The sequence below is a fragment of the Halichoerus grypus genome, chromosome 5 (genome assembly GCF_964656455.1).
Source record: "Halichoerus grypus chromosome 5, mHalGry1.hap1.1, whole genome shotgun sequence".
In the NCBI taxonomy this organism is placed as follows: Eukaryota; Metazoa; Chordata; class Mammalia; order Carnivora; family Phocidae; genus Halichoerus; species Halichoerus grypus.
Window position 1 is genome coordinate 87,162,499 of NC_135716.1, and position 27,264 is coordinate 87,189,762.

The following is a 27,264-nucleotide window of genomic DNA, read 5'->3' on the forward strand; positions in this document are numbered from 1 at the left end:
TTATTTTTTTTTGATTTTTTTAAATTTATGTTAATCCCCATACATTACATCATTAGTTTTAGATGTAGTGTTCCATGATTCATTGTTTGTGCATAACACCCAGTGCTCCATGCAGAACGTGCCCTCCTCAGGACTAGAATTTAGAAGGATTTAAGAACTCGTTAGAGGACATATATTCAGACTCTTCTCACAAATGTCCCTCCTCTCATCTTGACTTTTGCCTTCAGATAGACACAGCTGGTTCCATTGTGTCCTGTTGCAAAGATCTGGAACACAGGCTTGAGGTAACCCTATATGCAAGAGAAACCAGACCAATAGGCGGCTGTGTGTTGCAAATTAAGGTGTTTAGTCACTGGGACACCCGCAGGCAAGACCTGGATTTTTCCACAAGAAACGCTATGGATATGAGTAAACACATCAGTGAGCTTAAAGTTCTACATGTTTGCGACAATTTAGGCCTCTTTAAACTTAGAAAGGGTATAGTAAGTGAAGATTAAATATAAAATGCCTAGTTCCGCCCTTCGCAAATGGTCATCACTCAGTAAGTTGGTATCTGGGCTCTTAGTTTCAGCGACCTTCCAGGACTTCAAGAAAATCTACACTCCTTAGGCTTATATTACTCCCTTCTGCCACCCAATTCTACCCCAGTCTTCACTTTTCCTACCCTATCGGCCAGGGAAACTGGCGGATTCACTCCTATTACATTGGCCACCCAGTCCCGGCAACTTGCGCCCGCTGGGGCTCAGGAGCGAGGTCCACTGTCCCGGGCGAGGAAATACTTCCAACGAAGGGGCCCGCCGCGCGCAGCCTTTTGGGAGTTGTAGTTCTCAGAACTCAGAGCCTCCAAACAGGCGTCACCGCGGGACTCGTTTTCCCATGCTCCTATGCGCAGATCTACTTGGGACAAGCCTTTGGATGGGTGAAGAGGTGTGTGGAAGCTTGCTGACAGGAAAGTGGAATCTAGTCGTCTGTGTTCGTGGAGTCGGCTGCCGAGGAACTCAGGGCTGGTTCCTGTCCCTTCGGAGCCCTGGAGGCCAAACTTGGATTCCAAGTTTAAGATTCCCTGGAGGGTGAAAGATTAGGAGCTGAGCTTCCCCCTGCCGGGTCTGCAGCGGGAGTGGCCAACCCCGACCCGAGTTTAAAACTCCCAGGGAGTCTTCGCTGCTCCCACCTCCGCTTCAACCCCTACGCTCCCACTTGGGGTCTCCCTTAGGGCCGGGAGTCGCCGCGGTCGTTGGATGTGCGTGCCGGCGGGTTCCCGGGAACTTGGGGGCGGCCGCTGAGCCCCGGCGCGGGCGGAAAGTTTGTAGTCGCCTTCCGCAGCCTCACCCCCCGAGGGCCGCCCAGCGGCTTCCACCATGATCAGCGGTGTGTTCAGCGTGCGCATGTGGGGGCCCGTGGGCTTCCTGACCTCGCTGGCTTACTGCGTCCACCAGCGGCGGGCCGCCCAGGCAGAGCCGCGGAGCGCGGACGGCCAGCATCCCGTCGACCGGAGTCGGCTGGAGTTGAAAATGGTGCAGGTCGTATTCCGACACGGGGCTCGGAGCCCTCTCAAGCCGCTCCCGCAGGAGGAGCAGGTGAGAGGTCGGTCTGGGCAGGGGCTGGTGGGGCGAGGACCGCGTGGTCGACCCGGGCTGGACCGGGCGCCCTGAACACTCACCTTTGGAGTTTTACTCTCACTGAGCTGGATTCCTCTTGGGTCCAGACCGAGGGAAAACTGCTGTAGCCAGTTCCGCCCCCAGCTCTTGAGCAGAGGAGCTGCTGACCTGGTACTCCTAGCCCTCTTTCTTCCTCGTACCCTCCAGGTGTAAGGCACCCCGGGAACGTCCATCTGTGCCCCTGCTGGCTATGGTGTAGCACAGCTGGTCGCACTGTGCTACTTATGGTACTTATTTACAGCGCCTAGGGATCTTGTTAAGATGAGGATTCTCATTCAAGCAGGAGTGAGGTAGGCCTGAGATTCTGTATTTTAACAGCTATAGGGGTGAACTTGAGAACCAGAGTGTAGTGCATTTCTGTGTGACTGTTTTGAAGGTTGTCAAGAGTTGCAGGAACCTTTGTGACAGGAACCGCGTAGCTGGGATCACAGTGGATAACAGAGCTCAATATCTTTGGGAACAGATTTTTATAGCAGCTTTCTCCCAGGCTTTGCTGGAGACCATCTGAGATCCCTTGAAGGCTGCTTTTTTTTTGTAATAAGTGCTGTATCTTGGGGCTCTCCCTTTCTATTTTGGGTTTCTAAAACTCTTGTGGAAGGGATTTGAAGTAGGAAAATATTTTTAATTGGCTAGTCTTGTGGCTATAATGTCTTAAAATCTACCTGGTTCGGTCAGGATAATTATGACTAAAGCACAAATAACTAGTTGTTGTTTTTTTTTTTTAAGTGATTAACCTTCCTGAATTTGATTTTTGGGGAGAAGCAGTGAAGGTCTCTGACCTTTGATAGCAGGCAGGCCTGTAATTGAAGAACTGGCTTCCCAGTGAGGATAGAGGCAACCTGAAATCCCCAGGCCCCTTAGCCGTCACACTTACCTGTGGAGTGTTTTTGCATTATTGGTCCTCCAGGTTAGTTGGAGCAAGTTAAATAGATGTCCAAACCTGATATTTGGCATACTCTTCATGATCATAGTTGCTTTCCAGAAACCCTTAGGGTTGTGTCCTCACACTGTATGCTGGAAAATCTAGTTTTTAAAGCTGCTCACACATGAACTCAAACTTGCAAAGCACTTCCCACATAAATAAATAAATTTTGGCAGGCACTTAATTCTATTATCAGATTTCTAGTTAGCCTTTCTGAATGGCTATACCACTTTCTAGTATTGGAGTATCTAGTATCCACTTCCTGGTATTGGAGTTTCTTTTTTTCTCTTCCTCCCTTCTTCCCCCACCCCTCTTCCTTCCCTTCTTTTTGATGCTTTTTCAATCCCTTACTCTGCCTTTTTGTATTGGGTCACTAAATTTTCCTTATGATTTTTGTACAAAGCCCATCTCATGTGCACTCTCCCTTCTCCATTTATTCTTGTTACAGAAAAGCTGGAAAATAACATATAGGGGTGGAAGACTCATGTTAAAAGACAAAGCTATCAGTGGTAGCAAGAGAATAAAAGTCTAAATGTCTAGGCTTGGACCTAGTATGTACAGTATATATACTCCCTTAATTTAGATTCTTATAGGACTTTCTCCTGAGCCAGTACGTGTGTGATGGGTACCTTCTGCCATTATGTTGGAAGGGGCAGTTTGTAGCTCCCATAGAATGCCATCTTCACTCATCTTCTGTCTGTGTAGCCACAAAATAAGAACCATCTGAGTCCATGGCTTTGCTTTGCAATTAGGGAAGGCACTTTACTTCTCCTGCCTGCTCACATTCTCAGACTTCAGGCAAATGCATTAGACACCTTTGATTATCTCTTATAAAGTTGTGTGAATAAAAGCCAGGGATGGAACCAAGCCTCTTTCAATTTAGGCTGTGAGCAGGTGTCATCAGCTTCCTGTAACTTGTTTCTGGATGTTTTCTCTCAGGTTTTCTTTTCAAGATCCAGTTTGATAGAGGTTGTTATTGGGATTTTCTGATCTTCCTGGTTCTGATATTAACTGTAGTTAGAAGGGACTACCTGGCAACAATTCTAAAACTAAAATTGCCTTTGATAGATGTCTCCAGACTTGTGACTGGTTTATAGATGACAAGTCACTTCATTCAGTTGTCTCACAAATCTTCAGAAAGTAGCATTGTCTAAAATTAGATGTTTTTTTAAATTCTTAGTTTTCTTTTTTTAAATTTATTTTATTTTATGATGTTATGTTAGTCACCATACATTACATCATTAGTTTTTGATGTAGTGTTCCATGATTCACTGGTATAACACCCAGTGCTCCATGCAGTACATGCCCTCCTTAATACCTATCACTGGGCTAACCCATCCCCCAACCCCCCTCCCCTCTAAAACCCTCAGTTTGTTTCTCAGAGTCCATAGTCTCTCATGGTTCGTCTCCCCCTCCAATCCCCCCCTTCATTTTTCCCTTCCTATTATCTTCTTCTTTTTAACATATAATGTATTATTTGTTTCAGAGGTACAGATCTGTGACTCACCAGTCTTAGAAAATTCACAGCGCTCACCCTAGCACATACCCTCTGCAATGTCCATCACCCAGCCCCCCCATCCCTCCCACCCCCCACCACTCCAGCAACCCTCAGTTTGTTTCCTGAGATTAAGTCTCTTATGGTTTGTCTACCTCTCTGGTTTCATCTTCTTTCATTTTTTCGTCCCTTCGCCTATGATCCTCTACTTGTTTCTCAAATTCCTCATATCAGTGAGCTCATATGATACTTGTCTTTCTCTGACTGACTTATTTCGCTTAGCATAATGCTCTCTAGTTCCATCCACGTCATTGCAAATGGCAAGATTTTGGGGTTTTTGATGGCTGCATAATATTTGTGTGTGTGTGTGTGTGTGTGTGTGTATACACACACACCACATCTTCTTTATCCATTCATCCATTCGTCTGTTGATGAACATCTTGGCTCTTTCCATAGTTTGGCTATTGTGGACATTGCTGCTATAAACATTGGGGTGCACATACCCCTTCGGATCACTACATTTGTATCTTTGGGGTAAATATCCAGTAGTGCAATTGCTGGGTCATAGGGTAGCTCTATTTTCAACTTTTTGAGGAACCTCCATACTGTTTTCCAGAGTGGCTGCACCAGCTTGCATTCCCACCAACAGTGTAGGAGGGTTCCCCTTTCTCCGCATCCTAACTGACATCTGTCGTTTCCTCAGTTGTTAATTTTAGCCATTCTGACTGGTGTGAGGTGGTATCTCATTGAGGTTTTGATTTGTATTTCCCTGATGCAGAGTGATGTTGAACACTTTTTCATGTGTCTGTTGGCCATTTGGATGTCTTCTTTGCAGAAATATCTGTTCATGTCTTCTGCCCATTTCTTGATTGGATTATTTGTTCTTTGGGTGTTGAGTTTGATAAGTTCTTTATAGATTTTGGATACTAGCCCTTTATCTGATATGTCATTTGAAAATATCTTCTCCCATTCTGTCAGTTGTCTTTTGGTTTTGTTTACTGTTTCCTTTGTTGTGCAAAAGATTTTTCTCTTGGTGAAGTCCCAATAGTTCATTTTTGCCCTTGCTTCCCTTGCCTTTGGCGATGTTTCTAGGAAGAAGTTGCTGCGGCTGAGGTCGAAGAGGTTGCTGCCTGTGTTCTGCTCAAGGATTTTGATGGATTCCTGTCTCACATTTAGGTCTTTCCTCCATTTTGAGTCTATTTTTGTGTGTGGTGTAAGAAAATGGTCCAGTTTCATTCTTCTGCATGTGGCTGTCCAATTTTCCCAACACCATTTGTTGAAGAGAATTTTTTTCCATTGGACATTCTTTCCTGCTTTGTTGAAGATTAGTTGACCATAGAGTTGAGGGTCCATTTCTGGGCTCTCTATTCTGTTCATTGATCTATGTGTCTGTTTTTGTGCCAGTACCATACTGTCTTGATGATGACAGCTTTGTAATAGAGCTTGAAGTCCAGAATTGTGATGCCACCAGCTTCGGTTTTCTTTTTCAACATTCCTCTGGCTATTTGGGGTCTTTTCTGGTTCCATACAAATTTTAGGATTATTAGTTCCATTTCTTTAAAAAAAGTTGATGGTATTTTGATAGGGATTGCATTGAATGTGTAGATTGCTCTAGGTAGCGTAGACATTTTCACAATATTTGTTCTTCCAGTCCATGAGCATGGAACGTTTTCCCATTTCTTTATGTCTTCCTCAATTTCTTTCATGAGTATTCTATAGTTTTCTGAGTACAGATTCTTTGCCTCTTTGGTTAGATTTATTCCTAGGTATCTTATGGTTTTGGGTGCAATTGTAAATGGGATCGACTCTTTAATTTCTCTTTCTTCTGTCTTGGTGATGGTGTATAGAAATGCCACTGATTTCTGTGCATTGATTTTATATCCTGCCATTTTACTGAATTCCTGTATGAGTTCTGGCAGTTTTGGGGTGGAGTCTTTTGGGTTTTCCACATAAAGTATCATATCATCTGCAAAGAGTGAGAGTTTGACTTCTTCTTTGCCCATTTGGATGCCTTTTATTTCTTTTTGTTGTCTGATTGCTGAGGCTAGGACTTCTGGTACTATGTTGAATGGCAGTGGTGATAGTGGACATCCCTGCCACGTTCCTGACCTTAGGGGGAAAGCTCTCAGTTTTTCCCCATTGAGAATGATATTCACTGTGGGTTTTTCATAGATGGCTTTTATGATATTGACATATGTACCCTCTATCCCTGCACTCTGAAGAGTTTTAATCAAGAAAGGATGCTGTACTTTATCAAATGCTTCTTCTGCATCTATTGAGAGGATCATATGGTTCTTGTTCTTTCTTTTATTAATGTATTGTATCACATTGATTGATTTGCAGATGTTGAACCAAACTTGCAGCCCAGGAGTAAATCCCACTTGGTCGTGGTGAATAATCCTTTTAATGTACTGTTGGATCCTATTGGCTAGTATTCTGGTGAGAATTTTTGCATCCATGTTCATCAGGGATATTGGTCTGTAATTCTACTTTTTGATGCGGGTTTTTGTCTGGTTTTGGGATCAAGGTAATGCTGGCCTCGTAAAATGAGTTTGGAAGTTTTCCTTCCATTTCTATTTTTTGGAACAGTTTCAGAAGAATAGGTATTAATTCTTCTTGAAATGTTTGTAGAATTCCCCTGGGAAGCCATCTAGCCCTGGGCTCTTGTTTGTTGGGAGATTTTTGATTACTGCTTCAACTTCCTTACTGGTTATGGGTCTGTTCAGGTTTTCTATTTCTTCCTGGTTCAGTTTTGGTAGTTTATAGGTCTCTAGGAATGCATCCATTCTTCCAGATTGTCTAATTTGCTGGTATATGGTTGCTCATAATACGTTCTTATAATTGTTTGTATTTCTTCAGTGTTGGTTGTGATCTCTCCTCTTTCATTCATGATTTTATTAATTTGGATTCTTTCTCTTTTCTTTTTGATAAGTCTGGCCAGGGGTTTATCAATCTTAGTAATTCTTTCAAAGAACCAGCTCCTAGTTTTGTTGATCTGTTCTACTGTTCTTTTGATTTCTATTTCATTGATTTCTGCTCTGATCTTTATGATTTCTCTTCTCCTGCTGGGTTTAGGCTTTATTTTCTGTTCCTTCGCCAGCTCCTTTACGTGTAGGGTTAGGTTGTGTATTTGAGACTTTTCTTGTTTCTTGAGAAAGGCTTGTATTGCTATATACTTTCCTCTTAGTACCACCTTTGCTGCATTCCCAAGATTTTGAACAGTTGTGTTTTCATTTTCATTTGTTTCCATGAATTTTTTAAATTCTTCTTTAATTTCCTGGCTGACCCATTTATTCTTTAGTAGGATGCTCTTTAACCTCCATGTATTTGAATTCTTTCCAACTTTCCTCTTGTGATTAAGTTCTAGTTTCAAAGCATTGTGGTCTGAAAATATGCAGGGAATGATCCCAATCTTTTGGTACCGATTGAGACCTGATTTGTGACCTAGGATGTGATCTATTCTGGAGAATGTTCCATGGGCACTAGAGAAGAATGTGTATTCTGTTGCTTTGGGATGGAATGTTCTGAATAGATCTGTGAAGTCCATTTGGTCCTGTGTGTCATTTAAAGCCTTTATTTCCTTGTTGATCTTTTGCTTAGATCATCTGTCCATTTCAGCGAGGGGGGGGTGTTAAAGTCCCCTACTATTATTGTATTGTTGTTGATGTGTTTCTTTGATTTTGTTATTAATTGGCTTATATAATTGGCTGCTCCCATGTTAGGGGCATAGGTCTTTAAAATTGTTAGATCTACTTGTTGGATAGACCCTTTAAGTATGATGTAGTGTCCTTCCTCATCTCTTACTATAGTCTTTTGTTTAAAATCTAATTTGTCTGATATAAGGATTGCCACTCCAGCTTTCTTTTGATGTCCATTTGCATGGTAAATGGATTTCCACCCCCTCACTTTCAATCTGGAGGTGTCTTTGGGTCTAAAATGAGTCTCTTGCAGACAGCATATCGATGGCTCTTGGTTTTTTTATCCAATCTGATAGCCTGTGTCTTTTGATTGGGGCATTTAGCCCATTTACATTCAGGGTAACTATTGAAAGATATGAATTTAGTGCCATTGTATTGCCTGTAAGGTGACTGTTACTGTATATCGTCTGTGTTCCTTTCTGGTCTATGTTACTTTTAGGCTCTCTCTTTGCTTAGAGGACCCCTTTCAATATTTCTTGTAGGGCTGGTCTGGTGTTCGCAAATTCTTTTAGTTTTTGTTGTCCTGGAAGCATTTTCTCTCTCCGTCTATTTTCAATGACAGCCTAGCTGGATATGGTATTCTTGGCTGCATATTTTTCTCGTTTAGTGCTCTGAATATATCATGCCAGTCCTTTCTGGCCTGCCAGGTCTCTGTGGATAGATCTGCTGCCAATCTAATGTTTCTACCGTTGTAGGTTATCGACCTCTTTCCCGAGCTGCTTTCAGGATTTTCTTTGTCTCTGAGACTCGTAAGTTTTACTATTAGATGTCGGGGTGTTGACCTATTTTTATTGAATTTGAGAGGGGTTCTCTGTGCCTCCTGGATTTTGATGCCTGTTTCCTTCCCCAAATTAGGGAAGTTCTCTGCTATAATTTGCTCCACTATACCTTCTGTCCCCCTCTTTCTTCTTCTTCTGGGATCCCAATTATTCTAATATTGTTTCGTCTTATGGTATCACTTATCTCTGGAATTCTGCCCTCGTGATCCAGTAGTTGTTTATCTCTCTTTTTCTCAGCTTCTTTATTCTCCATCATTTGGTCTTCTATATCACTAATTCTCTCTTCTGCCTCATTTATCCTACCAGTTGGAGCCTCCAGTTTTGATTTCACCTCATTAATAGCCTTTTTGATTTTGACTTGGTTAGATTTTAGTTCTTTTATTTCTCCAGAAAGGGATTCTCTAGTATCTTCCATGCTTTTTTCAAGCCCAGCTAGTATCTTTATAATTGTCATTCTGAACTCTAGTTCCAACATCTTACTTAGGTCCGTATTGATTAGGTCCCTGGCAGTTGGTACTGCCTCTTGTTCTTTTTTTTGAGGTGAGTTTTTCTGTCTTGTCATTTTGTCCAGAGGAGAATAGATGAATGAGAGAACAAAATGCTAACAGGGTAACAACAGAAAAATATACACTGAACAAATCAGAAGAGACCAGAAATGGGGGAAAAGAAAGGGAAAGAAAAAGAAGAAGAAGAAAAAAAAGAATATGATCAGGCTGGTGAATAGATCAGAGCCACACATTAGATTTTGGGTGTATTTTGGTCTGTTAGAAGAAACTGCCTCCCAAAATTTTAAAGAAAGAAAAACTTATATATGTATAAAATAAGGGTAAATACGATGAAGGGATGGAATATGACTGTAAAGATGAAAATTATAAAAGATTTTATAAAAGGAATTGATAAGACGTTGGTTGAAAAAAGAAAGAAGAAAAATTAAAAAAAAAAAAGGAGAGAATGTGATCAGGCAGGAGACTAGAACAAAGCCATACACTAGAGATTTATGGTATATTTTGGTCTGTTAGAAGAAACTGTATCCCAAAATTCTAAGAAGAGAGAAAAACTTATATATATACAAAAAACAAGGTTAACTACAATGAAGGGATAGAATATGACTCTAAAAATGAAATGTAAAAAATATTTAAAAGAAAGAATTGATAAGACGTTGGTTGAAAAAGGGAAAAAGAAAAATTAAAAAAAAAAGAAAATTAAAAAAAATTAACTTTGAAAGACTAAAGAATCATGGGGAAAATGCCATGAATTCTATGTGCCGTATTCTCCTAGTGCTGGCGTTCTGCTATTCTCATTGATCGGTAAACTTGGTCTTGGCTGGCTGTTCTTCCTGATCTTCTGGGGGAGGGGCCTGTTGCTGTGCTTCCTAAATGTCTTTGCCAGAGACAGAATTGCCCCACCCTTGCCCGGTCCGGACTAAGTAATCTACTCGGGTTTGCTCTCGGGAGCTTTTGTTCCCTGCAAGCTTTCCGTACAGCTTTGGAGGCCGAGAGTGAAAATGGCGGCCTCCCAGTCTCCGCCCGGAGAAGCCGAGAACTCAGGGCCCCACTCCTCAGTGTGCCCCCAGAGAAAAGCAGTCAGTCACTCCCGTCTCCCCGGTCTCCAGCTGCACTCCATGCTCACCCGGCCTGTGACCGAGCGTTTCTATTCCTGGCTCACGACCCCGTGTGGAGTCTCCAAACCCAGCAGATCTGTGCAGTGCGCTCCCGCGCTGCTCCTCCCGGGGGAGGAAGGGGAGTCTCCCCGGATCTGCCGCTTGTTGCGTCCCTGCTGGAGGAGCAGTGGCCTGACTGTGCTGCGGATCACGGTTTATGGCAACCCCAAGCTGAGAGCCTGCTCCTCGGCTCTGTCTCTGCAGCTGGCTTCCCCGCTTCGATCCCTGGGAGCTCTGCCGCACTCAGGCACCCCCGATCTTTCTGTAACCCTGAGGGTCCTGAGACCACACTGTCCCAGCGAGGATTCCACCTCCCACTTAGCCACTGGAGCAACGTCCCTCAGCGGACGACTTTTAAAATTTCCGATTTTGTGCTCTGCTGCTCTATCACTTGCCAGTAGAGGCTGATGGAGGCCCCCTCCTCCACCATCTATCTTCCCGAATATCGCCTCGGATTCACTTCTCCGCACGTCCTACCTTCCAGAAAGTGGTCGCTTTTCCATTCATAGAATTGCTGCTATTCTTTTCTTCAATCTCCTGTTGAGTTTGTAGGTGTTCAGAATGGTTTGATCCCTATCTAGCTGAATTCCTGGGACCAGACGAAATTTAGGTCTCCTACTCCTCCACCATCTTGCTCCCCCTCCTAGATGTTTTTTTTTTTTAAGTTTTTTTTTATTTATTCATTTGAGAGAGAGAACGAGTGGGAGCACAAGTGTGGGGAGGGTCAGGGGAGAGGGAGAAGCAGACTCCCCGCTGAGCAGGGAACATGACACAGGACTCGATCCCGGACCCTGGGATCATGACCTGAGCCGAAGGCAGAGGCTTAACCGACTGAGCCACCCAGGTGCCCCTAAAATTAGATGTTTTATTGAGTTGTTTTCTTTTGGCCTGAATGGCTGTTGACTTACCTTCCTTTAGCTGTGCTTGGGAATAAAGCTCTGGAACTTGATTGGCTATTTTTCCTGATTATTAGGTTAGATCCAAGTACACATTGACAAGATAAATGTTTTCAGATTTCCCTCAGCTCACCTCTAACCAAGATGGCCTCCAACTCAGGCAGGTTCCTGAGTTTTTATAAAACAAAATCCAACTTATCTCAGCTCCACTACTGATTAAAGAATTTGGGTTCCCATTTATTTGATAATGTGGCAAGGTGGGAAGCATACTGTCAGTCTCATTGTTACTTAATACTTACCCAAAGCTCAGCTAAGAGAAGCCGTATTCAGGAAGCAGTGCATGAAGGATATGCCAGTGAGTCCATTCATTCCTCTGGAGCAGTGTTCTTAACTGCTTGTTCTTGTCAGGACATTAGATTCAACTGGGGAGCTTTAAAAAATACTAATGCCCGGGTCTCCTTCTAGAGATTCTGATTTAATTGGCCCAGAGCATCCAGACATGGCAACAGCCTCTCTGGTGAAGCTTTAGAATTATCTGGACTAGATAATATTAAAAAAATTGAGGCCCCACTCCAGGAGATCCAGATGTGATGAGCTCAGGATGGTGCTCAGGCATCAGTTTCTTTTTTTTTTTTTTTTTAAAGATTTTATTTATTTATTTGACAGAGAGAGAGACACAGCGAGAGAGGGAACACAAGCAGGGGGAGTGGGAGAGGGAGAGGCAGGCTTCCCACCGAGCAGGGAGCCTGATGCGGGGCTCGATCCCAGGGCCCTGGGATCATGACCAGGCATCAGTTTCTTTTAAAAAACTTTTTCTGTGATGCCAATGTGCAGCCAAGATTTAAAACCATTGCTTTATTCTAAATTCTACACCCAGAAGGGTTTTGTTTACTTCTATGTAGATTTTTTTCTTTTACCTTTGGAATGTAGCATATCAATCCCAGTATAGTATTATCTTCAAGAAATGTGCTTTGGTGAGTTGCCATCATTCTGTGTTTGAGGAAACTTGAGAAACAATCCCACAGAACTCATTGCTGTGACTACTGAGAAGATGTTCATTATATTACTCTATCCTCTTTATGAGGACCCTTGGGAGGAATTTGTCTGTTAGCATTAGAAATGGTGTGCTTCTCCTGAACTGTTGTCTTGCTTTTATCTTTAGGCTTGTCTAGCTGATCGAGTTTCTCCTTTACATAAAAGCCAGAAAGCTTAGTGCCGAATCTTTGGCCCACCTAACAATTAAGTATATGGATCTTAATAGTGTACATTTTTGGGCGCCTGGGTGGCTCAGATGGTTAAGCGTCTGCCTTCGGCTCAGGTCATGATCCCAGGGTCCTGGGATCGAGTCCCGCATCGGGCTCTCTGCTCCTTGGGAGCCTGCTTCTCCCTCTGCCTCTCTCTCTCTCTGTCTCTCATGAATAAATAAATAAAATCTTTAAAAAAAAAAAAAAAAAAAAAAAAAAAAAATAGTGTACATTTTTGAGAAACTTTATTTGTGTCCAGTTTTTGTCCCTATATTTGTTTGCTTCTGTCTTTCTTGCCTATTTTGAATTCGTTGTTTTACTATATTTTAGGTATTGCTATCATCTACCTGATGTTCTTAAAAATGGGGCATAAATAAGTAAGTAAAATTATAAAGTTAGTCTTTGCCGCTAACTTGGAAGCTGAAGAGCAAGAATAAGAATGAAAGTGTGCATGTGGGGTGGACACCATGTATGGACCTGGTGTATCATCTGTTAAAATTTTGAAAACATGTACTGCAGATTTGACATGACCTAGACTTCCAGGAGTCATCTCCTGGGAAACACCAAAGATCCTCTGTTGGTGGATATCCTTAACAAGAGGAGATTTCTCTCTTTCTCTCTCTCTTTTTTTTTTAAGATTTATTTATTTATTTGAGAGAGAGTGCGAGCAGGGGGAGGGGCAGAGGGAGGGAGAAGGAATCTCAAGCAGACTCCCTGCTGAGTGAGGAGCCCACCACGGGGCTCAGATTCTGAGACCATGACCTGAGCCGAAGTCAAGAGTCAGATGCTTAACCGACGGAGCCACCCAGGCGCCCCAGGAGATTTCTTAGTGAGGCTGAATAGGCCCTGTGGACTTGGTGTCAGAACCTGAGCTAAACACTGGACTTACAAGGTTGGATGATTCAGTGTTGGCTGTAAAAGAGATGTGCTGAAGGAGAGAGAAAAGAGATTCCAATTCCAGGAAGCCCTGGGAACACAAAGGAGGTACCTCAAACTTAAAATGTCCAAAACTGAACTCAGCTTGTCACCTGTCTTCTTTGTTGGTCTTAGTTTTAGTCATGGAGGACCTCTTGTCACCTTAGGCACCCAGCCTCAAAATCAAAGTAATTTTTTTTCTTTATTATTCCTTGTTCACCTACCAACATAGCCCCCAAATAAAACTTTTATCTACTCACTTGCCAGGTTTGGCTCACATGTCTTGCATCCACCCCTTCTATTCCTACCGCTCTAGATGAGGCCTTAGGCCCTCATCAGCTCTATTGTAGACATCTTGAAATTGGCTTCTGCATCAGTCTTCCCATTCCAGTTATGATCTGTGCTGCTGGTTTTCAAACTATTCTTTGGAGCCTGTAGCCTAGGGGGATGCCAAGTGGCTGGGGCTCTGTATTCCCACTCCTACTTCAACTGGAGGAACTCCAGTTTTTGCCTTTGTATATGGAAATCTAAAGTCAAATTCTATTTGGTATTTGCTAATTAAAAAGTTTGAAAACTGCTCCCAGGTTGAGGCAAACCAAACCACTTCTTTCGTATATGCATTCTTTGCCATCTCTGCTTTGCTCAAACTTCTGCCTATTCTTGGAATTCCAAATAACACCCTCTCCTTACCTACCTCTTACTCTCAAGTCCAGGTCTTTGCTTGTCTAAATCCTCTTCACCTCAAAGGCCATTCCTGTCATGAAACTTTTCCTGAATTCCCAGCCAGAAGAGAAGGTCATCTTGTCTTTGAACTGCTGTGGCCTTCATCTGGTTTCATGTGGCACATAGTTTCTGTTTTGGTGCTGCTATCATTTTCATTCATAGCTCGCTGTCTCTACTGACCTGAAAACCCAGAAAAGGCAGGGTCATATTATCTCCATCTTTGTGTCTTCCACAAGGTCTGGCAAATTGGTAGAGCTGTTAATTGTACCTACTGTGTACCAAGCCCTTTGCTGGGCCTTCAAAATGCAGGGGTAAATAGACAACCCCGTCTCTGTTCTCAGAGCAGGACTGCTGAGCAGGACAGACTAGTAAAGAAGCTCTTCTAATACAGTTTGGTATGGGCTACCAAAAGAGGCACTGAAGCTACTTTGAGAGCATGGGGCCATGGTCACAGCCTCTGGGAACATTTAAGCCATCTTGTGGAATGAGCAGAAGTCTTTCCAGATGAAAGGAAAAAGAAAATTTCAGGTAGAAGAAACATGAAGTTGAAAGGCCAGGAAGTGTGAGGATGGTGCTATAGGAGACAGAGCTGTATGGCTAGAGACTAAGTGTGTAAGACAGGGAAGAAATGATGAAGAGAGAGAGGGAGGGAGGGGCAGAGTCCATCATGTAGTTGTGAGCCCTTGAAGGGTTTATGCAGGGAAGTTATAGGATCAGAATTTTGAAAGAAGGAGCCATGATTAAAAGACAGTGGGAAGAAGGTCTGTGCTCTGAACACACAATCTTCTGATATCAGTTGCTGTATCACCCTCCCCCCCCCCGGGGGGAAGAGGCTCAGGTTTGGGGGACTGGCTGTGGGTGGGAGTGAGACAATGCCTTTTGAAAGAACGGAGGGCTTCCTTTGTGTGAAAGGAACCTGGGATTCCCAGTGGTACTCCTGATATTTCTGGGAGAGGCAAAGATAAATACAATGATACATGACATAGTAAGTTTACAAATGTTAGTTTTAAAACAAAAAAAAGTAGTGGGGAATTGAACTAGATATTACTGTGACTTTAAGTATTGTAGGAATTCAGATAAGACAACCTACTAAAAGCTGGAGTAGTCACTGATGGAAAGTAAGACTTGAGCTGTCACTGGACTTGAAGAGAAGTTGGATGGGCACTAGGGACAGGAGTCCCTCCAAGCAAGGAAACAAGCTAAAAGAAGATGCAGAGGAAGCGATGGGCATTGTCAGGTCTGGGGAGGGGAGGAGAGAGGCACAGTGACGGTACAGCAGGGGACGGGGGCTGGGCCAAGGTATAGAAGTCCTGGAAGGCCAGGTGCTTATTTCTTGAAACATTAGGAAAAAGCTATTGATAGGATGAAAGTGGCTTAGCAAGATTCATGGGGGTGGTGGAGATAATCTGTGTAATAAGGTTTTACACTCTGACAGTGAGATAAAAGAAGGACCTTTGGGAGTGACTTTTTCTAGCCAGTGATCAACAGAGTTTAGTGCATGGCTGGTGGAGCAGTGGGGGAAAGTCAGAGGTTCAAGTTTTGGGGCCCAGGAGAATTGTGGTATCGTTGCAAATCACATAGTATGTTGGGAAGAGGAGCTGGTGTATGGGAAGAAGAAAAGACTTTTGTTTTTAAAATTGAAGTCATCACATGTGACTCAGTGAATGTAAGAGTTTCGTGGGCAGTTGGAGCTCTGAGACCTGTGGCCACGTGTGATGTTTCGAAGCCTTTATGGTACAATGCAGCAGGAGCCAGACTGCAAGGAGAGAAGGAAGATGCTGAAGAAGTGAAGGTTTCTTGGGGGCAGCTACTTGTTTGAGAAATTAGATGAAAGGAGGGGAAATAGGTGGTAGTTACAAGGGACATTAAGTAGAGCCCTTAAGGGCGGGGAAGCATAGAAACCTGCAGGTCGATTCCTAAAAAATTCTTACAAGTATATGCTCACTGAGATTATATTATACTCATTCATTTGTTCACTCATTCATTCATTCACCAAGTGTTTGCCTGCTAGGCATTCTGGCCATTTCTCCCCTTTACTGCTGTCTGGGCTTAGTGCCAGACAACATCTGAACAGTGAGTGCTAGTGGGGCAATAACAGGACTTGGGCTAAGGATGCCTGGAATAATAAATTACGGTCTTTTCTTCCCTAAATTGGAACTAGAGTTAAAGTTTCTTTCTTTCCTTCCCATGGGAGAGCTGTGGGTGATTCCAGCTGTCTTCGAGGTGCTGCTGGATATTACTGCTGTAAGTTTCAAGAAACTTCTAAACAATGTGTTGTTTTTTGCGGTCACAGCAAGCAGAGTGGAATCTCCAACTATTAGAGGTCCCACCCCAAACTCAGTTTGATTACACCATCACCAATCTGGCTGGTGGCCCGAAACCGCATTCTCCTTTCGACTCTCAATACCGTGAGACCAAACTGAAGGTGAGCAATGCTTCCCTCCTCTGGGAAGCCCACTGTAAAGTTTCCATGGTTTTCTCTGGGCTGAGTTTGGCAGACTGTGAGGTATTTTCATTCTTCTCTATCTTTCTGCCCCACGTTAGGGGGGCATGTTTGCTGGACAGCTGACCAACGTGGGCATGCAGCAGATGTTTGCCCTGGGAGAGAGGCTGAGGAAGAACTATGTGGAGGACATCCCCTTTCTTTCGCCAACCTTCAATCCACTGGAGGTCTTGTGAGTCACTCGAAAAAGGGATGTTGCACGCAGTTTAAGGTCTTAAGCATGAGGAAACCTGACCCCCCCCCCCCACCAGACGGTTCCCATTCTCACCCAACATAGTTTGGGGAAGTTATCCTAGTGTAATAGGATCCTGTGAACATGTGGCCAATGGAGGTGACATTCATTGGCTTTTGGGTCCCTTGGGACAGCCATCGTACAGAGAGATAAAGGATTCTTCCCAGCCCCATAGCTCCCCTTATGTGATCTTAAAGCCTCCCAGCTGCTCTATAGGATAAGGTAGTATATATAATTGAATCTTCCTTCTATGAATGTCTCTACCTTTTTTTTTTCCAGTGTCCGTTCCACTAATATATATCGGAATCTGGAATCTACCCGGTGTTTGCTGGCTGGACTTTTCCAATATCAGAAAGAAGGTTTGAGTTTGGAGTCTAGAAGTCAGCCCCTATCCCAGAGGAGCTTTCTTCTTCCTTCCAAAGCCCTCCCTGCCCTCTTTCTTGGTGCCTGTTCCTTTGGTTTCTCTTCTCCTGCACATGTGGCTTCCATGCTGTACCTACTGTGGTGGGCGCTCCCTTGTCCGGCCATCTGCTGCCCTTGCCAGCTTGACCTCCACATCTGCAGCGATGTGTCAGCCACTCTGATGTGCGTCTGGCTTCTGACTTCTTAAGTTTCTACACAGGCTGCATGAGGCGGCCCTAGCCAGGTCTGGCGAACAATATTGGGGCTTTTTGCTCAGGTAGGACACTGCTGAAAAGGAAGGAGGCAGGAGGGACACTTAGCTGGGACCCAAGCCTACTATTGCTCTGGTCTTGGTGATAATCCACAGCATGACCCAGATGGTATTAACAGTATTCCGTGCAGCCCTTCCTCCCTGAGAAAGTCTAGTGAGTTTGGGTTTTGACATGTTCAACCAGTGAATGATCACAGCTAATGGTACCCAACCTTTTACCACTAAGGACCACATTTATTATTTTCCCTCATGGATCTCATGTGTTGAGGCCCTTTGACTATCAAATGGAACTGCATTTTGTCATTTGTACTTGATTCAAATTTACATTTAATTGCCAGTCTGAGTTTCATATCAACATGACCTCACCAATATTAAAATACGAAAGTGGTGCCATAAGGCAAAGGTTCTTGCTTAGCTTCTTTAGCGGTATCTCAAATAGATATAAAATTTCCATCAGCCTTTAGAAAAATAAACTATGTAAAATAATAGAAACCTCTAGGCCAGAGGAGGCTGGCCTTACCCCATGCTGGGTTGGGTACAGCTGCTACTTCCGGCTGAAGTTGGCTGCTGAACACAAACAGCATGTGTCTAAGTAACATAAAGCAAACAGAGTGGGCTGCCCCTTATTTCCTGGGAGCCCCTGAGCTTTGGAATAATCCACAGTGCCTGGCCTCCTGAAAGCTCTTCACTTGCCGAGTTTCTAAAAGGCAAATGTCCTCTCTTCAGAAACACCAAAAGTATGATTGGAGTAGGAAGGCTGTTTCTTGGAGGCAGCCTGACCTACTGGCAGGTCTCAGACTGGGACTGCCCCACATTCCCAACAGGGAGGGAAGTGGTATCATCACTAGCCACTGGACCCAAACATCCTGGGACTCTAATTTGACCATGTACCAAACCTTTTTTTAATAGCTTTGTGTATACTAACTTGTTTAATTCTTTTTTATAACCCTATGACGTAGGTAATATTATGCCTAATTTACAGATAAGAGAACTAAGGCACAGAGAGGCTAAATGACTTTCCCAGGGACGCAGAGCTGGTAAATGGTGGAACAGGGATTCAAACTCTTGCAGTCTGGTTCCAGAATCCATACTCTTCACCTTTATGCTCTGTTGCTCAGAGGACACATATATTTGGAAAGGCCCTTTGGTCATTTGATCAACAAAGTGTGTCTGAATTTTGATATTATGGTAAAGTTACCATATGCTACTGGAGTTTTGACTATCAACAATTTGTTTGAGAACAATAGCTCTTTGGGGCTTAAATTCACCTAATCACCCCACATATTGACCTCAGTGAATTCCAGAGAGCTGCTGATAGAAGCTCTTTCTTTTGCCATCAGAGGTTAGGCTTGAGTTGTGTAGAAAGGGGAGCTACCACAGGCCCTTGCCACGTCTGGCACAGAGCAAAGCATGGGAAGGTGTTAGAGCACCTTGATGGGAGGGGATAAAGGTGCTTGTAAGCTCTGAGCAGTAGCGAACTACTGGGAGGTATACAGTTGACCTTTGAGCAACATGGGTTTGAACTGTATGGGTCCAGTTACACGCGATTTTTTTTTGGTCAGTACAGTACAGAACTGTAAATGTATTTCCTCTTCCTTATGATTTTCTTAATCACATTTTCTTTTCTCTAGCTTACTTGATTGTAAGAACATAGTATATAATACATATAACATACAAAAGATGGGTTAATCAACTATTTATGTTATCAGTAAGGCTTTCAGTCAACAGTAGGCTGTTAGTAGTTAGGTTTTTGGGGAATCAAAAGTTATATGTGGATTTTCAACTGTGGGCGGGGGGATCAGTGACCATAACCCCCCAGTTGTTCAAGGGTCAACTGTATAAGAAACATTGTTTGTAGCCTAATGTGTGGTTCTTGGCAGTTCACCTGAAAACCTGCCTTTCCTTTTGGGCAACGCTGTGGGGCTGGCAGGACTTGTGGCCTTGTGGTCACTTTTCTTAGATTGTCATGTGCTGAGTCACTGTATTGGTCTATAGGATTGGACTTTGAAAAGCAAGGAAGTCACCTAGTTCTGATAGAGTCAGGGATACCCCATTCTTTGTTAGAACGCCCAAGTGCTGGTAATACCTTAAGGCAGGAATCTTTGGGAATGGGTCAGGAAAGCGCCAGTCTGATCCAGGTCTGTGCCTGCTCTAGTCTATCTGTGGCCCAATAGGAGGGATTGTTCCAGACAGAACAGGCTGCTACTTGCTTTCTCCCTTTCTCAGACCATAGGAGAGCTTCTGCTGGCAAGGCCAGGGCGTGTTGAGGGCAGGTACTGTCCTTAAGGAGTAACCTTGATGATCTGTCTCCTGAAGCAGACAAGAGAAGAAGGGGGTGGGGATGCTGGGAAGAACAAGCTGAAGCCTCTTCCTGCCTGTGCTCCCACCTTCCTTCCAGGACCCATCATCATCCACGCTGATGAAGCAAGCTCAGAAGTCTTGTACCCCAACTACCAAAACTGCTGGAGCCTGCGGGAAAGAATCAGGTAACTTCCCTGGGTTCTTGCTCACCAGTGGGGGACACACAGCCTTTTACTCCTGCTGGCAGACTCTGCCTGAACTCAGGGCCTGCCTAGGCTTACCATGTTGGTGGATAAGGGGTGGGAAGGACTGCTTTACACGAAGGCCTGACATTGCTGTCCAGGAAGTGAAGAAGCTCTTGTTCACAGTGCAGGCTCATAGTGAAGGTACAGCGAGCTCAGGAGTAGCCACATGCTGGGCTGGAGAGATGGTATGTAGAGCCTGAGTGGGGTTTGCCTTTACAAACCATTGTCCTCTCGACCATCGTGCTCTCAGGGGGGGCAGATGAAAACACTGACAGTAAGTAAAAGATGATTAAGCCAGTGGTCGAACTGCAAATCCAGATGGGCAAGCAGAAGACACAGATTTCCCTTCTCTTCCTAATTTGCTGCCCTGTACAAGAGATTGGTTTGGGCTGATGGTGCTTTTCAGTGTTCAGATATTTCTGGACTGCACGAAGACTATATAGTATGTGTTCCACAGAAGAGAGAGAATGTTGTTTTTAAGCAGACCTAGGCCATGGTTGTATTGCTTTTGGTATAGTAGAAGAAAATGCTAGAGTGGAATCTGGAAATTCAGGCTTTTATTCTAGCCCTGGTACCTGCTACCTTACTTTCACAAGTCATTTGAACTCATAGAGCCCCAGTTGACTCATGCGTAAGATGGGAATAATACCAACTAACCCCAATGTCTTGTTATTGAGGAATGAATGAGATCCCAAATGATGAATGAGATACACTTTGTAAACTGTGTATTACTATACAATATACGGGATTACTTTTTATTTTTGGCAGAGGCCGGAGGCAGGCTGCCTCTTTGCAGCCAGGAATCTCAGAGGATTTGCAAAAGGTGAAGGAAGGGATGGGCATCACCAGTAATGATGGAGTAGACTTCCTCAGCCTCTTTGACAATATGGCTGCCGAGCAGGTTGGATGACTGTCCTCCCCCAGCCCTGGGGGGCGGGGGTAGGCACCTGGACTGGCTGGCTCCTGAGTTAGAACTGGGTAGAGGGGAGAAGTGGAGGCAGCTGTGGTAGGACTTACAGGGAATAGCTGTGGGAACTGAGGGCTAGGCCCCAATCAGGGAGGACTCCTCACTTGGTTAGGCGCATGGATACTTAACTCTAGATCAGAATTTCTTGAGGCATGTTCTCCAGAATACCTGTGATGTGAGTGTGTATATTGTGGGCAGGCAGGGGTGGGGTGGGTGCTGGGTAGGGGGGCGGTTGTTGCCTAAAAGTTTTAGAATCCCCATTATATCACTTTTTGGAGAGTCTATATGCGCAGCAGCATATTAAAGATTCTAAGACGTAAAGGAAGCTGGTCGGTCTTTAAATCTATTTCCCCCAAACTTATTTAGCCATAGAATCTTTTTTATCTAATAAATACTGAAGACCACACAATGGGAAAGCCTTCTCTAGATTCAAAAGCCAGACTCCCAAAGGTGCAGTGTAGCCTGGATCCTCCTTCCCTCTCTTGTCAGGATGACAGTGCGCCCTGAAGGCAGAAATGCCCTGTGCTTATGGATAAAATAGGTGGAAGGTTATAAGATGAGGGCTTATATAAAGTATTTACACGGCATACTTTTTAGAAACCCATTTTGGGGAAAATGAAATTCATGTATAAATTTATGAATTCCTTACTGTATATTTTATTTACTTGTTTTTTATGGTTTTAAAAAATACAACTGTTTTTCATTTCGAAGTAGGTGGGAAGCCATCAGAAAGGGAGGAAAAACAGCTTTTTTTCCCCCCTGGGCCTTCAGATCTCTAGGAATTGCTTCAGAAGGGCCTTGGGGATGTAGCTTTTTGAGCTGTTAAGGCCCTCCCCAGGAGAAGACAGGCCCCTGAAGGCTCTGTGGAAGCTGATCAGCTGCCAAGCTCAGTGAACGAGAAGCATTTCTTTGTAAAACTGTCCCCGTGGTCCTTTCAGGTGCACAGCCTCCTGAGCTGCCCGACGCTGAAGAGATTTGCACGGATGATTGAGCAGAGAGCAGTGGACACAGCCTTGTACGTTATGCAGAGGGAAGACAGGTGAGCAGCCTCGTCAGCCGCGGGCATCAGGTCACGCTTGGCCAGGCCTCTCAGTATGCGGGGAGGAGGGTCCCCCCAGCCTGCTCACGCCTGCGAGCTGAGTCTCCACATGTGCTGAGGTAAAATCACCATGTTCTGCTGGCCTGTTGAATGGATTCAGCCCTAAGTCCTTACACTTCTGGAGCTGGGACTGGTGACCTGGGGCTTCCGTTCACTGTTATACAGAACCGGGAGCCACCACTCGATGGGGTTTCTCTTAATCACTGACTTTTTCCCCTTTTGCTTTAAGTTTCAAAGGGTTTGGGTGGGGAGAACTGATGGAAGAATAATGATTGCTCACTTTGGTCATCAGTTTACAACTTACAAGTCATTTCCCTGTTCTCGCTGTGAGGGAGGTGTCAATATCCCTGACCGCATCCGAGTCCTGGCTTGAGAGATGAAGAAACTGGACCACAGTGATGTGGGCTGTCTCACCTAGGCTTGGCTAGCAAGTGGCAGAGCCAGGACTCAGACCAGATCTTCTGTCAGTCCTGTGTTTTTTTACGTTTCTAGGACTTAGGGCTTTGTTTTTAGAAGGTCTGTTTCTTGCCTACCAGAATGGAGAGTTTCTGTCTTACCAAATTAAAAAAAAAAAAAACACAAACAGCACCTTTCTTCGATAGGTTAATAACATTTGACTTGCACTCAGAATAGGTAACTCGGTAGAGGAGGAGATGGGAAGTAGAGGATCAGTCCAGGGAAGAAAAAGAGGATCAGTCCTGTGGACGAAAAAGCAGCTAACATTTCAAGAATTTGCAGGGCCTGGTGCATAAGAGTAAGAACCTCTGGCTGCTTTTCTCCTCCTCAGAGTCAATGCATCCAGAAGGCTCCAGCCGTGCCACCCAGCTTGCTGCAACTCACTATGATTTGCCCCTTTCCCTCATCTGTTCCTGAAGTGGCCGCACCCAGACCTAAATTGTCACTCACTGTCCTCCCCTATACACACACACACACATTTAGTAAATATTTTAGGCTTCACAGCGCATGCATTATCTTTGTAGCTACTCACCTCTACCAGTGTAGCATGAAAGCAGCCATAGATGATATGCAAACAAGTGGGCACAGCTCTATTCCAATAACACTTTATTTACAAGACAGGCAAGTGGGTTGGATTTGGACAATGGCCATAGTTTATTTTCTCCCAGTGTAAAGCATTTTAAACAAGATCTGATTCTTCTTTCCATTTTGGTTAGCTCTAGTTTCATAAAACTGATGTTTCTTCAAGGACAAATTAGATGGCCTCACAGTGCCATCCAACTTGGCTTGGCCTACGTACATTCTTCTGGAAAGTCTATGTTGCGTACGGTGTTGGTTGCCTACTCCTCATCCATTGCTTCAGCATTCTTTGACTTATGATGGCGGTCATTTGTTTACCCGGTCACCATGAAAGAAAGATTGGTCTAAGCCAGTCATGACGACCCTGCTCCGTTTTGTCCATGATTGGGCTCTGGAAGTTCTGGAAGAGGTGTTTTCCCCCTCTTTGATCAAAGGTGAGAGGCACCAAAACCAAGCCTTTTGGTGGCTCACTGGCACAGCTCCCTGCTTTGTTTAGCACCGTGACATGACAGGCTTGGAGTTGCAGTAACCACCTTGTGATCCTGAGGTGGCAAACCCGAGGGTCAGTGCCAGCCCTGCGAGCGGGCCCTGCTGATGAGCTTTGTGTGACACCAAATAGATAAGACATGTCCTCACAGTCCAAACTCGAGAGAAGGGGGACTGGCACCTGGGAAGCAGAGCTCAGGATGCTGTTCCTTCTGATCGCTTTTCTGAGGGCCTTCTGGAATTCCTGGAAATCACTCTACCCTGTCCTTCCCAGCTTTTTCCTGGAGGCCTAGTTCTTCGTGACTTATCCCAGTTTCCAGTCCCATCGCAGATATGTTCCATACCCTGGTGCTTTTGTTGTTGGAAGTGTCTGTGCACAGAGAACCCTCAAACTGAAGGTGGTGCCATTTCTCCCCTCCCTGCCAGTCGCTGTCCCTCACACATTACTTGTCTCCTTCTCAGCTCTGTCTGATTGGGCTCCTGAGGTCCTGGGGGCAGACCCAGCCCACCTTCCTGTGGCTGGCTGTTCCAATGTTGTTAACTTGCCGTAGGGAAAGCCTTCAGATGGCCGTAGGCCCATTCCTTCATATCCTGGAGAACAACCTGCTGAAAGCTGTGGACCCTGCCACTCCACCCGGCAAGACCAGGTACCTGCCACAGCAACTCCGCTTTGTGCAGCTGAGGGCAGGAGGGGCCTCTGGCCGCGGGGAGGCAACGCAGGTTCAAGGGGGGCAAGAACCAGGCTGACAGGGACTGGATGGAGCTTAAGAGGTCATGCGTCCCAAAGATGTTCACAACATTGTTACCTTTCTTCCTGTGGCACCCGTCCTACCGTGGTTTGAAATTTTTATGTTAGCAAGAAAGAACTCTAAATTTGTTTTCCCACCTTTTTTTTTTTTTTTTTTTTTTACTAACTGAACATGTGTGAAAGAGTAGCTAATTATGATGTCGCACCGATACAACGGCTTAATAGATTGTTTAGTTCGAACACCTTCACTGAGTGTCGAGAAGGGTGTGATACCCACCTGGCATTTTTAAATGTTGGAAGTACCTCCTGAACCTCCATCGCCACTTTTATAGCACCTGGAACCCCAGTTAGGGGCACAGATTTGGAGTGTTACATGTCCTGGGCACTTGCTGAGCAGAGCGTGGTCTGCGGATGAACAACTTCACCACTGCGTGGGAGCTTGTTAGAGTCTGACTTACTGAATCAGAATCTGCATTTTAACAAGATCCTCAGGGGATTGGTATGCACCCTACTATTAGAGAAGCACTGTTGTAGGCTGCCTTTTTTTTTTTTTTTAAAGATTTTATTTATTTGAGAGAGAGTGAGAGAGCACAAGCAGGGGGAGTGGCAGTCAGAGGGAGAAGCAGGCTCCCCCGCCGAGCAGGGAGCCCAACACAGGTCTCGATCCCAGGACCCCGGGATCATGACCTGAGCCAAAGGCAGACGCCCAACCAACTGAGCCACCCAGACGCCCCTAGGTTGCCTTCTTTAGAGAGAGAGAGACTGTATGGTAGCTAGAAACTTGAGAAGAGCTTGAGAACGGGAGGGGCCAGTGAGGTGAAAATAGGAACATTCAGGAACTTTGGGCCAGATTTATAATAGCAGATCGTGCCAGTGCCCTTCCCTATCCTTCTCAGCACCTGCAGTGACAGTACCTTTCTAACTGGCCCTTGCCACCTTGCCCCCCCTTGACCTTGTATCTGTAGAATACTATAGGATCCAGTGCTGGTCTTCTTTTTTTTTTTAAAGATTTTATTTATTTATTTGAGAGAGAGAGAATGAGAGACAGAGAGCATGAGAGGGGGGAGGGTCAGAGGGAGAAGCAGACTCCCTGCTGAGCAGGGAGCCCGATGCAAGACTCGATCCCAGGACTCCAGGATCATGACCTGAGCTGAAGGCAGTCACTCAACCAACTGAGCCACCCAGGCGCCCCAGTGCTGGTCTTCTACTTTAGGAGTCAACACATAAAATCCTTGATCTTTCCTAAGAGATAGTTACAGGGGACAGGCAGCTATCGATTAGAATGGCATCTTTCTTGCAGATGAAAGCCACTGGAGAATATGTTGAAGGCCAAACAGGCTTCTTAATACTCCTTTGAAATGAACTTAATTCCCCCAAACTGCAAGCCTCCCCAGCAAGGAGGAGAGCGTGCTCTACTAAACTCATCACACAGCTGAGAGTAGGAAGAACATTTGCCACAGGCAGGCAGATCCAACGGAGAGAAGAGAGGTAGGACCAAGCCATACATGCTTGATTTCTACTTTAAAGGTCACTCGGGGAGGAGTGAGTGGGTGGCTGGGCAAGCAGGTGGGCAGGAAGGGATCAGGAGAGCTACCCCAGTGGGGAAAGAAACAACATAAATTGTTGAATAAGGTCTCCCCCCACCATCTCCTTCAGAGTTTTATACCAAGCTCACTGACTTCTAGATGTCACCTGGTTTCTGAGGCAATGTTGTTTCTTACTCAAAGGGGGCAGATGGTGTCCTGCCTTCCAGAGTCCTGAGGTAAAGGACTGTGGACTGTTTTCTCCTTGCAGAAAGCTGTACCTCTACGCAGCTCATGATGTGACCCTCATGCCTCTCTTAATCACCCTGGGGATTTTTGACCACAAATGGCCCCCATTTGCTGTTGATCTGACCATGGAACTCTACCAGCACCGGGAATCTAAGGAGTGGTTTGTGCAGCTCTATTACCGCGGGGAGGTAAGACCTGTGAGGTGCAGTTGGGTGGTAGCTAGGCACCCTCCCTCCAACCCCACCCACGTGGTTTAGCACCACGTCTCCCTCCTCAGGCTCAGTGGAGTCTCCTTGGTACAGTCAGTTCTCTGGATCCAATGGAATGACTCACAGCCATACCCAGGATAAGGCAGAATTGGAAATATGGTGGCAGGCTGGGACTTGGGCCTTATCGCACGTCTGCTACAGACTCCTTCTAGAAACAGGACCGCCCTCCTCTTCCCCTGAGTGTCTCTGGGATGGTGTCTTTGGGAGGCAGTGTGCGTTGTCAGTGCTGTTGGCGCCTCGGCTGCTTTCACAGGTTGCTGTCCAGGGCAGATGCTAGAGCACCCCCCAGTGATTAGACTTCGCCCTCCCAGCTTAGGGGTACAATGTGACTGTCTCCCCAGTCAATTCAGCAAGCAGTTCTTGAGTGACTGTCACAAGCAGGGCATAGTTCTCCTACCCTGGAAGCTGACCTGGTGGTGGGGCCTTCTTGGCTGTTCTATGTGTGCATGCACACACCATTGGGTCAAAGCCTCTCAGGCCTCTGGGCACAGGTGAAAATAGCAGGCCGGGGTCCTCAGTGGCCCTGCTGAGTTTTGTCTCTTCCACAGGAGCAGGTGCCAAAAGGTTGCCCTGACCGGCTCTGTCCACTGGACAAGTTCTTAAACACCATTTCAGTTTACACCTTGAGCCCAGAAAAATACCACACACTCTGCTCTCAAGTCCAGGTGATGGAACTTGGAAATGGGGAGTAACTGATTTATACAAACAAGATGTGTTGGTTTTTCAATAAATGCCTTTACACACTGCCTCTGGCTGTCATGTTTGGGGATGGCAGGAACAAGGGTTAATGTATTTTAACAAGGGTTTTATTTCCTTCCAGTAGTTATACCGAGGTCTTGTCTTGAAAGGAAGAGTGGTGTTGAGACCAAAGGGGTATTTCCTATTTTGTGGCTTGATTTCCATGTCCAGAAGCCTCTGCTGTGATGCAGGCTGGGGACATCATG

General features: G+C 45.0%; 1 protein-coding gene across 1 annotated transcript; it reads left to right on the forward strand.

Moving 5' to 3' along the window:
- Positions 1–893: 893 nt before the first annotated feature.
- On the forward strand, positions 894–27,066 carry ACP6 (acid phosphatase 6, lysophosphatidic). The gene is made up of 10 exons (XM_036099903.2): positions 894–1,577; positions 16,284–16,415; positions 16,535–16,665; positions 17,005–17,084; positions 19,797–19,884; positions 20,713–20,845; positions 21,850–21,950; positions 24,083–24,178; positions 26,074–26,239; positions 26,869–27,066. Exons 1-10 carry the CDS (start codon positions 1,359–1,361, stop codon positions 27,010–27,012), a joined length of 1,290 nt encoding a protein of 429 aa, XP_035955796.1. The 5' UTR covers positions 894–1,358; the 3' UTR covers positions 27,013–27,066.
- The last annotated feature ends 198 nt before the right edge of the window (positions 27,067–27,264 follow it).